Source organism: Gopherus flavomarginatus, chromosome 3, assembly GCF_025201925.1.
Source record: "Gopherus flavomarginatus isolate rGopFla2 chromosome 3, rGopFla2.mat.asm, whole genome shotgun sequence".
Lineage (NCBI taxonomy): Eukaryota > Metazoa > Chordata > Testudines > Testudinidae > Gopherus > Gopherus flavomarginatus.
The window spans coordinates 92,906,335-92,922,420 of NC_066619.1; the positions used below are offsets into that span (position 1 = coordinate 92,906,335).

At 41.3% G+C, this 16,086-nt stretch overlaps 2 protein-coding genes across 2 annotated transcripts in view; one reads left to right on the plus strand and one right to left on the minus strand.

Annotated features, from left to right (window-relative positions):
* The first annotated feature begins 930 nt into the window (after positions 1–930).
* LOC127047302 (zinc finger BED domain-containing protein 5-like) lies at positions 931–2,787 on the plus strand. Its single transcript, XM_050945427.1, has 2 exons — positions 931–1,631; positions 1,689–2,787. The coding sequence occupies exons 1-2, from the start codon at positions 931–933 to the stop codon at positions 2,785–2,787; spliced, it is 1,800 nt and encodes a 599-aa protein (XP_050801384.1).
* A 9,869-nt stretch (positions 2,788–12,656) lies between these two features.
* LOC127048505 (programmed cell death 1 ligand 2-like) overlaps positions 12,657–16,086 on the minus strand; it is a 34,258-nt gene continuing 30,828 nt past the window's right edge. Inside the window, exon 7 of the mRNA XM_050948379.1 lies at positions 12,657–14,907. Within this exon, the coding sequence (XP_050804336.1) occupies positions 14,828–14,907 (80 nt within the window). The 3' untranslated portion in view covers positions 12,657–14,827. The remainder of the gene's footprint in view (positions 14,908–16,086) is intronic.

Below are 16,086 nucleotides of genomic sequence, written 5' to 3' on the forward strand. Positions count from 1 at the left end.
AATAGAAGATTGTTGGGGGCCGAATAGATGTGGACAAGGAAAAGAAGTCTGAAGATAAATGTGAGAAGGGAGAGACAGGCAGTAGAAACAAAAGTGAAATTGTTTAAGCAGCATATTCCAGAAGTCTTGAGGTCTTTCTGAAAGCTACCATACCATTCTCTCACTAGAAGGGAAAACCTATAATGGCAGCAGGTCGTAAAAGAGACCCAGTTTGGGAATATTTTAATGAAGTTCCTCTACCTGTGGGTAAGACAGGCATGTGTGCAAAATGCAAACAGTGCAACAAAGAAATGCAAGACCTGGTTGCCCTGATGAAACAACATCATGAGACGTGTTTCTTCTCAGGAGGAAGCTGTGTTGAAGATGATGAAAGGAACATGTCTGAACATGCAGGATCTTCAGATTGATAAATTTTTTATTTCACACTTCTTTCTTAAGGACTGCCTGTCTTCTTTCTGGACTATTCTTGAATTCTGATGTTTGAGCAAAAAATATAGTTGTTATTCTATGGTACTATAATTTTAGATGTAGTTTCCCAAAGTGTGGTACATGTACCCCTGGTGGTACGTGAAAGGGTTTCAAGGGGTATTTTATCAGAGTTTTTTTTTAGCAGCAGAAAAAAATTCCCTAAAATTTAATATATAAGAATGGTGTACACTTCTTCAGTAGAAATACACACAGGTTTACATTGTAACTAATATGATAACGCGTTCAGTAACTTCTAATAGCACAGCAGAGCTGACACAAACCATGTATGCACATTACCGAGCAATACACTTGCCTTTGTGGCATGCGCAGAAGTCATACTGATGGATGAAAGACAAAAGTGAATAACTACTCGTAGTAATCTAAAGATCATAGCAAGTACCTACTTGGTGTGTATTAATATACAAAATGTCTCTCTTTTTGTTTTTGTTAAACCCATTTACAATGGATTGCTGGCTAAAAACGGGAAGTTTGAAATGTACAAAAGAAAATTATGAAGGAAATATGAATGTTAGTGATAATTATGCCGAAAAATGCAGTAATATGGCTACATCAGACAATTGTGATGACAAAATTTGCGAACCATGTGAACCATCTGTAAGTTTATTGAACATATCAGCTGCAAAAAAAATGAAAAAAGCCCGCAAATATGTTGAAGAATATCTTAAACTGGGATTTTCGTGGACTGGCGATGAGGTGGAGCCTGTTCCACTATGTGTGATTTGTTACGAGACTCTCACAAATGAAAGTATTAAATCATTCAACCTAAAATGCCATTTCGATAGCAAACATAAAGAATGCAAGGGAAAACCTGTAGAATTCTTCGAAAATAGGCGCAAAGATGTCCAAAAGTCCCAGAAAACAATTCGTAATGTGACGGGAGGTGAAAATATGAAAGTTTTGCAAGCTTCATTTAGTGTGGCGTACTTAATTACAAAGTCTGGAGCTGCTGAAGTGATTGGCGAGACATTAGTAAAACCTGCAGCCAAAGTAATGGTGCAAGTGATGATTGGAGACAAGGCCAGTAAAGCTATAGATTGTGTCCCCCTCTCAAATAACACTATTCATTGTAGAATCACAGATATGGCCGAAAACATAAAGCAGCAATTATTGTCAAGAGTACAAAAGAGTTGCTACTATGTACTGTAAGAGGATGAATCCACTGATACTGTGAATTTAGCTAATCTTTTGTTGTTTGTCAGATACGAGCTGAATAATGAAGTCCATGATGACATTTTGTTCTGCCAACCTATACCAACACGTACAACTGGAGAAGCTATTTTTAAAGTTATTGATGACTTTATCAAAAACAATGACTTGGATTGGAGTCGTATTGGAATAAGCACGGATGGGGTCAGAGCCATGATTGGTTCAAAGAAAGGAGTTGTTGCACGTATTCAAGCTGTTGCACCAGAAGCAAAATCGACTCATTGTTGCATTCACAGGGAAGCACTCGCCACTCAGAACATGCAGGCAGATCTAAAGCAAGTACTGGATGAAGCTGTGAAAATAATCAGTTTTGTGAAAGGCCACCCTCTGAACAACCGGCTGTTTTCTCAGCTTTGGGATGAGATGGGCAGTGATTACACACAACACCTATTTCATACTGAAGTGCGTTGGCTTTCGCATGGAAAAGTTCTGAATCGCCTGCTTGAGCTGCGAGAAGAACTGCAAGTTTTTTTAGATGAAACCTTTAACCTGAGAGACCTTATACACAATTGGAAACAGCTATGCAAACTAGCATATATTGCAGATATCTTTGCTCATTTAAACAACCTCAATCTATCCTTGCAAGGGAAACTCATATCTATATTCCATGTTCAAGACAAAGTGACCGCCATGGTCGCAAAATTGAAACTGTGGCATAAATGTCTTAGTCGTCGTGAACTGGATTCCTTTCCATCTCTTCATGACTTAGTAATAAACTTGACTAACGAATTTGATAGTGATGTGTTGCAAACCACGAAGCAGCATTTGGAAAGCTTGCAGAAAGATCTTCATAAGTATTTCCCTGAACCGGACGGCACCTATGAATGGATAAGGAACCCTTTAATCATCAATGTTCAAACATTGCCAAATAAGCTCTCTGCTTCAGAAGAAGAACAGCTCTTGGAGCTGGCTTCAGATAGCTTCCTGAAAACAAAATTTGAGCAAAATACACTGACATCATTTTGGTTGGGGGTTAGCTCTGAATATCCAGCTTTATCAGACAAAGCTGTTAAGTATCTTCTGCCTTTTCCCACCTCGTATTTGTGCGAGATTGGATTCCCTGCGCTGCTTTGCATCAAAACAAAAACATGAAATCGTCTTATTGACGTCTTAAGATCACAAACATCGAGCCACATATCCCTGTGATGGTATCTGATCAAAAGCAGTTCCATCCCTCGCACTGAATAGTTTGGTTTGTACTGAAAGTGTTTCAGTACCAAAATAGTAAGTATTAAAACTAGTGCTTTCTTCACTAACCTAACCAAACCAGCGTATTTTAATTTCAGAATTATATGAATTCACCATATATATATATAACACTGTTCTGCCAGACTGTTTATTCATTTCTATTATTTTAATTATTTCTAGTACTATTTCTATATGTAACTATTATTTCTACTAAAAGTTTTGTTTCAACTGTATGTAATATAGTTTTGTATTTATTTCTAATAAACATTTAATTCAGAATTAAACAAATTAGGAGTGTGTTATAAAAATGTGGCTACCACCCTCCCCCCCAAATTATCTTCACCGGAGAAGAGGTACACCAGTAAGACAAATGTCTCAAAGAGGGTACGCAACTGTTGTAAGTTTGGGAAACACTGCCCTAGGTGACCATATGCGATATCACTCTCCTGAGAGTAACAGAGGCAGAAAGGAAGCAGATGCTGCAAGCCTCTGGGTACATACCTGGTCCTTATGCTGCAATGCAGCGTGCCACAATGATGCCAGCAAAGTTAATACTGGAATGGCATGGGAAAGTGTCCTACCGTGGTGGATGAAATAAGGCAGCTCTTCTCAGAGACCTTCTGTGAAGGATTGTAGAGTACCTCCATGAAAGTTTCCTAGAGATATCAAGGAAGGATTCCCGGACCAGCCCTGAGCACATAAACATTCTGTTTCGGAGAGCACCCTCTGCGTAGCTAGAGTGGTGCTGATAACCACTATACCTATTTTTTAATTCAGATTCAACATTAAAAATAATAGCATGTAACCCCTACAGTTTGACTGGAAATGTGTACTTACCAGATGTGCCTTCCCCGGCATCACGCTCCGCTGACACTTGGTCATGTGAGGGGATGGGCTCCTGTCATGGTATAATTTCCCACTCCGAACCTTAGCATCCAAAAGATGGGGTACCAGCATGAATTCCTCTAAGCTCAATTACCAGCTTAGTACTTGTAGCGCTGCCACCAACCAGGAATTCCAGTGCCTTGTACACTCTGGTCCCCCTCAAACCTTGCCTGGGGACCCCCAAGACTCAGTCCCTCTGGATCTTAACACAAGGAAAGTAAACCCTTTCCCTCACCGTTGCCTCTCCCAGGCTTCCCCTCCCTGGGTTACCCTGGAAGATTACTGTGATTCAAACTCCTTGAATCTTAAAACAGAGAGGAAAATTCACCTTCCCCCCTCCTTCTCTCTCCCCATCCTAGACTCTCCCTGAGAGAGAAAGTAATCCTAACACAGAGAGAAAATTAACCTCTCTCTCCCCCTTCCCTCCTTTCTCCCCACCAATTCCCTGGTGAATCCAGACCCCGCCCCCTGGGATCTCACACCAGAATAAAAAAAAATCAGGTTCTTAAACAAGAAAAGTTTTTAATTAAAGAAAGAAAAAAACAGTAAAAATTATCTTTGTAAATTTAAGATGGAATATGTTACAGGGTCTTTCAGCTATAGACATTGGGAATACCCTCCCAGACTAAGTATTCAAGTACAAATTAAAATCCTTTCAGCAAAATACAAATTTGAACTCCTTCCAGCCAAATATACATTTGCAAATAAAGAAAACAAACATAAGCCTACTTGCCTTATCGCCTAGTACTTACTATTTTGAATCTATAAGAACCTGTATTAAGGAGATTGGAGAGAAACCTGGTTGCACATCTTGTCACTCTCTGAACCCAGTGAGAACAACAACCAAATTCTAACAGCACACACAAAAACTTCCCTCCCTCAAGATTTGAAAGTATCCTGTCCCCTAATTGGTCCTCTGGTCAGGTGACAGCCAGGCTCACTGATCTTGTTAACCCTTTACAGGCAAAAGAGACATGAAGTACTTCTGTTCTATTAACTCTTAACTATCCGTTTATGACAACTCCAGAATTCAAAAAAGTTCTTGCTGTCAGGGAGAATGGATCCTGCGCTTGCCTGCGGCACATTCTCCTCCTCCTCTTCCTCATCAACAATGTCCTCCTCGTTGTTGCTCGAGGTCACCCGTGGCTCATGGAAGGTATCCATGGAGCATTTTCGGGTAGTGGACCAGTGGTGAAGTTGCTACCTACAATCACATGCAGCTCCTCATAGAAGAAGAATGTCTGTGACTCAGACCCAGAGCAACTGTTCGCTTCCCTTGTCTTCTGGCACGCTTGCTGAAGCTCCTTTATTTTCACACGGCACTGCTGTGTGTCCCTGGTGTAGCCTTTGTCTCCTATGCCCTGCGCAATTTTGGCATAGATTTGCATTTCTTCTGCTGGTTCGGAGCTCCGCCTGCACGGACTCTTCTCCCCACACAGCAATAAGATCCACTACCACCTGTGTGCTCCATGCTGGAGCGCGTTTGCAGTCTTGATCATCCATTGTCAGCCAATCAAACAGGAAATGAAAATTCAAAAGTTCCCAGGGCTTTCACAGGGGGGTGATAAAGTTCCTGGGGCTGTTTTCAGTCTAGCTGGCTGAAATGCAGTGGAGTTGAAAGTGGTCTCCAAAGCGGTTACAGCAGAGCACTGTGGGACACCTCCTGGAGGCCAATTCATTCGAATTATACAACACAGTGTATACACTGTCCCCATGTCGACGCACGGATGTCGACTGAAGCACTACGCCTCTCGCAGAGGTGGAGTACAGAAGTCGACTTTACAAGCCCTTTAGTTCAGCAAAAAGGACTCGGTAGTGCAGACACATGCATTATTAATTTGACCTGACGCAGCATATGTCGACCTAACTTTGTAGTGCAGACCAGGCCTAAAAGTCATTTTCTCTTGTGCTGTCACATCTCCTACAGTAAAATGGAGATTATAACATTCATACCGCTAGGTAAAACATTTTGAGATCCTCAGATGAAAGGTATTGTGTTGGTGCTTCATTAGCCCACAAGCAGCACATGACCAGCCAGACGTATCTTTATCTCTTAGTCACAGGAAAAAACAGCTAACGTATCAAACTGTGGCTCAGAAATACTCCCCAGCTCGGGGCTTCTTATACACAATCTTAGGTAAACAGTCTTTTCTCAAGCAGTAACTTCCTTCCTGTTCCTAGACCTGCTGAGAGCAACTGTGAGCCAGCATTACTGTTAGCTCCTCACTTTCCAGGGACACAGTCAATTATTAAAAACAACGAGGAGTCCTTGCGGCACCTTAGAGACTAACAAATTTATTTGGGCATAAGTTTTTGTGGGCTAGACTGCCGAAATAAATGTGTTAGTCTCTAAGGTGCCACAAGGACTCCTCGTTATTTTTGCTGATACAGACTAACACGGCTACCACTCTGAAACCTGTCAATTATTATTTACTTATATTACAGAAGCACCTAGTGGCCCCAGTCAAAACTGAGGCCACATTGTGCTAGATACTATACACACAATGGGAAACAGTCCCTGCCCTGAAAAGCTTATGATATAAATGGACAAAGGATGTGAGGGAAAACAGAGGCACAGGAAGTAAGTGACTTGCCCAAGGTCACAGAGCAGATTGGTGCTTAAGCCAAAAATAAAACTCAGGACTTCTGGCTCCCCATCTAGGGACCTATCCATTGGATCAGGCTGCCTCCACAATGGAGCCTCTGCAGCCTGTCACACTGCTATAAATGTATGCTGTGGGGATCCCTCCCCAGCCCAAGAAAAATCCAGAACCATGCCCAGCTCTCTTTCAAGCCTTTCCCTCAGGGCACACTTATTCATTCAAAAATAAAGACTCACCAAACAAAGCTGCTCCAGTGACCTATACACACAGCAGAGGCCCTCAAACCTCTCCCTTCACACCTCACTCTCCCATCAGACATCCTGTCCTTGGAAGTCCTGCTGCATCATGTGACAGACAGGCAGCTACTTAACTTCCCTGGCCTGGGTGGCAGGTATAATAGGTCAGGGGAGGACACCGGGGCCATGGTGGCCTCACCTGTGCTCTGCCCCTTCCCCTCCCTGCTCCGCCTCTTCCCCAAGGCCCCCACCACTGCCTGGTGAGTCTGTCCCTCCTCTCCTCCATTCAACACCCCCTTCGAGGAGGTTCCCACTGCTTGCCACTCCCTCCTCTCCTTCACCTCCCTCCTCCGCAGGGGCAGAGGCAGGGTGGTGAGCAGCAGGCGGGGGATCTTGCAGGAGTTGCGGGTGGAGGAGGGATGCGGCAGGCGGGGGGGTCTCATGGGAGAGAGTGGAGGAGAGGAGAGATGTGGCAGACTGGAAGGTCTCACGGGGGAGGGGTTGGAGGAGGGACATAGCGAGCAGGGGGGGTCTCTCAGGGGCGGGGGGGATGCAGCAAGCAGGGGGTGAGAAGGGACACGGCGACCACGAGGGTCTCGCGGTGGAGGGTGGCGGAGGAGGGATGCAGCAGGCAGGGAGGTCTCACGGGGGAGAGGGGTGGAGGAGGGACATGGCGAGTGGCAGGCAGGGGGGATCTCGTGGGGAGGGGGAATGAGGAGGGCAATGGCAAGCGGTGGGCAGTGGGGCTTTGCGGGGGCGAGAGGAGAGGAGTGACGTGGCAAGTGGTGATGGGGACTGAGTGGGGAAGGAGGTGGGCCTGGGGAGAGAACAGGGCATGGAGTGGAGCAGGGGTGGAGTGTGGTTGGGGCTGCAGGCTTAAGAGGCAGGACAGGGAGCTAGCTTCCCCCAGGGGAATCCTCACCTGCCACCCATGTTCCCTGGCTGTCTCATCCTCTCACAAAATTATTTGAAATTGACAGTACTATACTTTGGGTACTTGGTTCAGGTTGATAGTATATAAAAGCTATTAATAATCATCTATTAAATGTGCATTTGGAAAAGCATTCAAATATTTTTCTATAATAGTATCAAGGGATCAAGCAGTTCTCACTAAGGCCCCAGTCCTGCAAGATCTCTCACATGCTTGCGTGATGACTTCAGTAGGGGTCCACCTGGGTGCAGGGCAGCTTGCAGAATTGGGCCCTTAGTTTCAAAATTCTGCAAGGATGTAATTATAATAAACAATCTATGGTCTTGACTCTCCTACAGCCAGAGGGGAAAACTTTCTTTTTATTGAATAAAAATAGATGATAAAAGACACCACCAAATAAACTAACACAGACATAAGTTAAAGTAACAACCTAGAGCAGTATCTAACTTAAATCCACCAAGGCCACAAAATTCAAAGCATTAGACTGAAAAATATCAGCCTGATGCACTGTCTATAACTCATTCCCTTAATATTTCACACAGGGTTTTTTGTTTGTTTGTTTGTTTTTTGGTGGTTTATTTAACAGCTTAAATTTCAGGGAAGTGTGATTGTTATGTAGCTACACACTCAAAGGGGATTTAAGGCTGTATTTACATTTGTCTTATTTCCTATTATTGCTACAATATTTGGCTGCTGGTGTTTTTAAAAATATATTCCATTATTTGATACTTACCAGAGCAGATCTAGATGGAGTAAGACCCAGTCCTGCAAACACTCATGTGATGAGTGTAAAGTTAGGCGTGTGTATAAGCTTTAGTCCCATTGGATTCAAAAAGTGCACTCATGTGCACAAGGTAAGCACTTGCATAAGTGTGTGCAAAATTTGAGCAATAGTTATTATTAAGGTAGCCACACATATGTTGTCTATACAAGCACTCCCACTGTAGGAAAACTGCAGGGAAAAAAAGGCTAGCGTAGACCAGCTAACTATACATGCGTATTTCTGTTGTTCCTCATAGCTGCTGAGGGAGTTTCAATTCTTGTAAACAGTCTTGTTGCTGGTTTAGTGCAGAATTTACTGGCATGACACTGCAACAAGTGATCTATTTTTCAAGAAATTTTCCCAATAGGTTTTTCATGTCAACCATGTCAGTGAGCATTTCATATGCTTTTGTTTATTTTGGGAAAACCCCAAGCAAGTGAATACCAACTGATCAAAGTCCCAGGGGAAACTTTTGCATGTAAACAACAATCTTCTTCTCATGGGCCTAAAATGTCTGTTTAGCATTTTCAGAATTTAAGTGCAGTCATTCTGTAATGGATGATAACAGCTGGTTATTTTGCGTGTTTCTTTGCAGCAGAGTTTCTTAAGGATCTCCTCATTTCCCTATCTTTTGTTCTCAAATGCCATAAATTGGACAAGTCTTCCTCCAGCTATGGAAAGATTAAAGCAACTCCCTCTCTTTAGAGCAGTGGTTCCCAAACTTTAACAACCTTTCACTTAAATGTCAAGTCTCGTGAACTCCCTCCTAAAAATGAATATTTCCAGGGATTTTCTCTGTTACCTGAGTATAAATTATAAAAGCAGTGATCTTGGAAATATAACATTTGTTTTTATGACATGCTTATTACACACTATTTATTATTAATTATTTATTTATCATTACAGTATTTTTATTATATTATGAAAACGGCAACACTCTTCCAAGATCTCACTTTCGTAGCTTGTATCACTTTGATTAAGGCAGTTATAAGACAAGGCTCCTATGTTTCATCAAAGAGTATCAGATGTGAAACATCATGAAGGTATTTAAAAAGCCACCTTAAAGAGTTCCTCCTACACAAGCATTCAGGTCTTGAGCAGTGCAGGCAAACAACGCACATTACAGCAAAGCTTAAACTTGTTCTTCATAATAATTTAAAAAACAATACTAGCTGCCTATTTCATTTTAAAAACTGCAAAAAATATCCACCTCCCTTTCCATTTCTTATAAGGAGTCTTAAAGTTTAAATCTCCTCAAAGTGATAGCTCTGCTTAGCTCTTGGAAGTCCAGAGGCTCCGGACTGCTTGCCCCGTGCCAGGGTCCCTAGGAACAGCTCTGTCCGCCATTAGGGAATTTTTTTCCGAGAGCCCCTTGTAACATTTTGCGAACCCCCAGGAGTTCACAAACCCCTGTGGGAAACACTGCTTTAGAGACTCAGATTTGCTTCAGGTGCTGGCCAGACACTCACCCCTCTGAGTAGGTTGGGAGCCCTGCCTCCATGAGCTGAGATTCAAAGAATTTTCTTGCTCCTCTGCAGGAATAACCATATGTACTTAATATATTTAATCCACCACTCAAGTTTGTATAATTTGTACCATATTCTGGCTTGTTTGCTTCTCCATGTAAAGCAGTTTTTAAGATACTGTTTGCATTAAAAAACACCGTGCTAAATGAAATTGTATTGTTAATACTTTTCTGCAGGGAAGACTCTTCAGCTGGCACAACAAGGACATTTCATTTCTCAGTTGGAAAGTCCAGTAGGGAAAGTATATTATTGAGTCTAAGATGCAGAGACCAGTAAATATGAAAACAAAAGCAAAATCCAGTGCAGAACATGTAATTACTATAGCATTATTATTATGCTTCAATTTTATCACAGTCGAATGAGAGCTAATTCCAAGTGAGGGGGTTTATCTTCTGAGGGCATAAATACATTATCCTTCACTTCAATTATTTACATGAACCATATGGTTTGCTATGCTTTTTCCACACACTATTTCAATAACTAGTTACCCTTTTTGTTTTGTTTTTGCTGGCATGCAGCAGGTTTCTGCCAGGGATGTGAGTCATTTAATATGGGAGAGAGCACAATGCTGAAGAATAGTTTTGCTTTTGTTTGTTAGCTGTGCAAGTCTTTAGATGGTATCTCCAAATGTTCACACCCAGGCCATCTCCAGGAAGAGGGAGAAGCTGTGGGGGTAATTTTCCAGAAAGGTAAGTTTCAAGCTTGTAGGCCAGATCCCAGTGCCTTTGAAGTCAATAGGATTTTTACTGTTGACTTTGATGAGATCAGCATATGGCCCATAGAGTGTCCTCCTTTGCAGTGCAAGAATTCACTGGTTTAAGTAGTTTCATTAACTCTGCATGTTTGCAAAAATTTAATGTTTGTGTCTATATAAAATAAAGCCCAAGCCATTCCAAATTCAAAGTTATCATCTGATCTACGGAGATTTAGCTGTTTGGGTGTCTCTCAGGGAGAAAAAGAAATCCACACTAGGTATTTAGGCCTCCCAATCAGCAGATTTTGGATATATCTTGTTTTCCTTTACTGTGGAGGCTCCATACATCAAAGTGAACATCTGAAATCTCTTTCCTACCTTCAGTCCAGACGCAAAAGGCGTTTTCACACACACTGTTGTTTTGAACAGCCTTTCTTCATCTTCTTCTCACTCACTATTATAGCAGATTGGAGAAAACCATCATCCTCAGTGAAGACAAAGACATTAACCTTCTGGCACCTGACAGTTGTTTTCAGTTATACCAATGTAAAACCAGAGTAACTCCACTAATAGAATTACTCTAGGTTCACTCTAGTATGGGAAAGGATTAGATTGAGCTGGTATGCTAATATGCTGAGCCAACCCCCCCTGCCCTTTTTTTTTTTTCCTGACCAGCTACAGTTTGTTTGTTTTTTCTCTCCCTTGCTCCTAAGTAAAGTTTCAGTAAAGTCCAAAATGCTACTCTGGCAGAAAAGCCTTTAAGTCTACAGCAGAAACTTGAAGGCAACACACGTGGAAGACTGAACAGAGAAAGCAACTACCTGACCCACAGTTCAACGGCAAATATCAGACTTTGTTGCTTACTGACAAGCAGCGGGAACACAAGAGCGCCCCCAACAAGATAGGAGGAGTAAAAGATTATATATACAAACACTTCATGAATTTCAAAATTTCAAGAATAATCTGCATTTTGGGAAGTGCAAAATCACAGTAAATGAACTGGAGAAAACTGTTGCCTGGATTTTCACTAAAATATTTTCACCAGCTCCAATTAAATCCCCAAACCTAATACGGTGCACTAGCACATAGTGATATAGTATATCCTCACAGTGCTCATCTGGAATGAATTTATACAGATGAATAGAGGATATTTGTGTCAGAAGAAATCATGGGAGCCTACAGTGGGAGATATCCAATGTGCCAGCCTGTGATGCCAACCTGGGCTGGTAATCTGAAAGTCTGTACATACCGACTTCCCTTTGCATGCCATTTTAAAACTTTACAGTGTTTGATTTCTAGCATAAGAGCAGTTTTTAATCCACTGTTCTTTGGAAACTGCTCATAAAATCTTTGATCTCTCACCATTCTAAACCAGAATATTCCGGCCTTAGCTGCTCCAAGATAACAGCTTGAGAGAAGCAGTAGATGAAGCAGAAAGTATAAAGACTCATCATATCACACACATATCATATACTCAGGGGATTACAGGAAAAAAAAAGCCAACTCATGCATGAGTGCATAGGCAAATACAGATTGGCCAAGCAGCTGACATGCTAACTTTCATTTACTGAAATTTGAGAGCTGTTTTGGCTTCCCTTTTCTTCACCGTGGCACAGACAGGATATACTCTAGGTAGGTTAAGGTGCAAAAATGCAGACCAAGATACATTTATGATTCTGACAGCAAAATACTAAGGAGAATTATAGTCTTGCTCATCTCTGGCATTTGAAGGTACAGAGCAGTAGTTTCCAAGGTGAGGTGCTCTGAGGCATTCTGCCTCTGAAGGTCAGATGGAGGCAGCATGCTTCACGGAGCATTAAGGGGAGCAGTGTGGGAGCATGCTGTATAGTGCTTTTTACACTTGATGGTGAAATGTACAGTGTACGCTTCTCCACAGGACCAGCTTCCCCACTATTGAACCTACACACGACAAGTCAAAATTGAATTTTCAGTGTAAGATAATAATGTCACGCAGAACTCCCTCAGTCTGTTTATCTGAATAAGGAGGGAACATCAATGCACATGTATCATGTTTTTCCAGACGCAAAGAGCAAACGTGCTTCCAGCTTGAATTACTTTTATTTTATGATTATGGAAAACGAACGAATAAGAAGGAACAAAAATAAAGTCTCCATGTGAGAGCACAATGGACCAGTTTCTCTGCACTGCTCTGCTAGCACAAAAAGAATGGAGACAGCCCATAACTTCCAGTTTAGTATACCCCTGACATGAGGGGAGTCCCCAGTGAGTATGGGGCCAACTCCTATGCCTCTCTCTCTCTACAGCTCTTAGTACAGCAGATGTAACAAAGCACAGAGAAGGAATGGCTGAATCATGATATACTTTGGCTATCCTCCACTGGTGCATGGTCCCTTATGGACCATTGCTAGCTGATGCAAGTTAGAGTAGTCCCCAGGCTTCTCTACTCTGCACATGAGGCCTGGCAGGGAGTCATAACTAGAGCCCCGCAAATCTGCAGAGATTCACTTCATATCTGTGCACCATTTCTGCGCATCTCGGATCAGATGTGGATGCAAATTCTGTATCCACACAGGGCTCTAGCCATAACTGACTCTCTGACATCTCAACTGATTTGCTAAACTCAGCAGAAAATCTGGGTCAGTGTGTTTCTCCTCTGCAGCAGGCTACATCTGAACTGAACAGAAAATGGCAGATGTTCCCAGCAAACAACAGGCACCTGGACATTTAAAAGTGTAATACATGGAAACCAAATATGACTCTTAAGTTTGTTCTTTCCCCATCAACCAGTGATTATTCATAAAATCAATACTACTGTTGAATCTGTAAGTCAGCTCCTGCCACACATCAGGCACCTAATTTTCTATTGCTCTGTATCTTGTGTAGTCATTTAAACCAGGGCAAAATGAGTGCAAAGTGGGTGTAAATGCTATCATTCTGATTAAGTAGTGTTGTACACCCACTTTGCCTTGGTGTAAATAACTGTACAAGATGCGGGTAATTGGAAACCAGATTCCAAGTATCCAAATCCAGACCTAGTAGAGGAAGAGGAAGATGTTGACTTTGCTGTTGTGACAATTTTTATATAGCTGGGTCAAAATATTTTGGGAAACTCCAAACCCAAGTATTTTGCGGGGAATGGAGGTATGACAGAAGTTGGGTTCACTGACTTGTGTGTATCTCTGTTTCTTTAACCCTACAAGGTACTTGTAAGCAGTGGCTCCTTTTCCAAAAGAAAAGGCCCACAAAAGCCACCACTCTAGGGATAAATTACACCAAGTTCTGTCAGGTTTTGGCTCACAGTGTGGAGACATAGCTTCTTTCCAAAATGGCACTCCAGGAGATAATATAAAAACATGGTGGTCCCCTGTACTCAGTTATTCAGAGGTGACTCGGGCATTCCTTTGATGGGATGTAGAAATTCCATCCAGTGATTGGCATGGAGAGGATTAACTTTCTGTTCCTGAGGAGGGTTAAAACTGTACCCTGGCTAGTAAACACATTCAGCACAGAAATCTGTACTTAATTCAATTTTCAGTTTTGCTTTGCAATTCCCCATTAAGTAAACTAGCCCTGGAACAAAACATTTAGTAGATACAGCATTGTAGTCTACATTTTTAGTTGTCTTCCCTAAAAAAAGTAAAAGAGCATTAATATTACATGCCTTCTACAGATAAGAAATAACTATAAAGAAATCAATGTAACAAACCGTACATTAAACTTTTGGTTGTATGACATAATGTTGATCAGGGGTAGTTTTGGGTCTGTTGCTTGAAGTGCACTTCAGACTCTTGTTAGCGTTGTAAAATGAAACTTCTTCAGTCTATCTCTTTGCTGTTGGTGCTCTAGGTAATTTCCAGTTTATGGGTTATAAAGTTTGGCCATGAAAAATAGATATGTAGAAATTTCTGAATACAAAAGATTATTGTCCAGGCATCGGCACTTACAGAGTCCCATGAGACATGACTGAAGCTTTGTATCATGACTGTACTCCTGAAATTAAATCAGCTAGTAAGGGGATTCTTGAACACAAAATATTTGGTGCACGCAGTGCTCTCAGGTGAACAATATGCCCAAGCATACAGCATATGGGATACACTCCAATAATCCCTTAATAGTTGTTAACCACATTAAATAACAGTATGGTTCTCTGTAACTCTAAGATGTAACATGGCAAAAGGCACAGGGAGCCTTTAAGCGGTGTAGTATAGACAAAACCAAACATTTGCTTTGTTTGTTCCAGACCTAAAGTGCTGTGATTTCTCTATGCAGTCTTCAAAAAGAGATCTGAAAAGTGCAAACTGCAGGCATGGCAGATGAAGAGTTTTCATGGACACACGTCTGTGCAGTCTCTTGAATCTCTGACATTCGTCATAATTAAGTCCTGGGTTTCAGGGTTCAAGTGTCCTTTAAAAAAACAGAACAGGAAAATTTAATTTAAAAGCACTTCTGTTTAAAAGCACTAAATATTGAGAGCCTAATTCTCATTTACACTCAGGCTCCTTTGCATCATATTGGCCGTGCAAACAGGACTTAAAGTGGGCATAAATTACAGTTACACCTATTTTAAGATTTCTTTATACTGACAGAGTGGCATAAGGGGCTGCAGTATTAATGAGAGTCAGGCCTTGAATATTACTATTAATAATTGTGGGTCAGATTAAGAACAGTTTATTCAACTGGTGAGCATTTACTTTCATAAGTAGTCCCACTACCTGGGCCTATCTACTGTAAAGTTACTTATTGCCAGAGATGCGTGTGTTTGCACATGCACATCAGGGATGAGGAGAAGTGTGCTAACAAGACTGAGACGATTTGTCTGATATCTATCATGACCATTGTCAGAGTAATTGTAATGACAGAATCCCTCATCCATCCTACATGGCTTGCATAAAGAAAGCCACTAATGTCTGTGCAGTGCCATTCATACCAATGATGCAGCACAAGTAACAGTGATTTAATTGAACTGCAGATATAGAAGCCTACATATTGGGAACAATATGTGAAATGAGTAATCTGCAATCTTTATTTCAGACTTTATGTGGTTAGAAAATAGTGTAATATATTTTTAATAATTGATTATGACCAACAGTGGAAGATTTGCAAAATTATCTGTTAGTTCTTTAACATATAGAGATGGGCAAATAATTATATTTTCTGTGATTTTTTAAAAAAAAATTAGATGAATCTGCTTTCATTATATTCACACTCATTTTGTGTAGCAACAGGTTTACCAGCAGGAATGTTTGACCAAGCCCCAATTCAGCAAAACGTGTGAGCATATGCTTAACTTTAATAGTACCATTGACTTCAAAGGATCTACTCTTAGGCTTACAGTAAGCACATGAATAAGTGCTTTGTTGAACTGCAGCCCAAAGCAATGAATTTTAGTGAATATTTTGCAAATATTTAGTGACTATATTAGCAAAATATAGATTTTGAATGCATATCCAACCAAGAAACAGAAATAGATCCTTGTGACCAATCAAAACACTTCAAAATTTGAATCTAGAACACTGGCAATAAATTGCTTGTGAACAAGCAATGGACCAAGAACAATGAATACAGTCATTTGTGGAGAGAAAA

Excerpts from the sequence above, each read along its gene's own strand:
- LOC127047302 (XM_050945427.1), top strand. The coding sequence starts at position 931 with ATGGATTGCTGGCTAAAAACGGGAAGTTTGAAATGTACAAAAGAAAAT. Across the intron at positions 1,632-1,688 it reads AAGAGTTGCTACTATGTACT|ATACGAGCTGAATAATGAAG; the intron begins GTAAGAGGATGA and ends GTTGTTTGTCAG.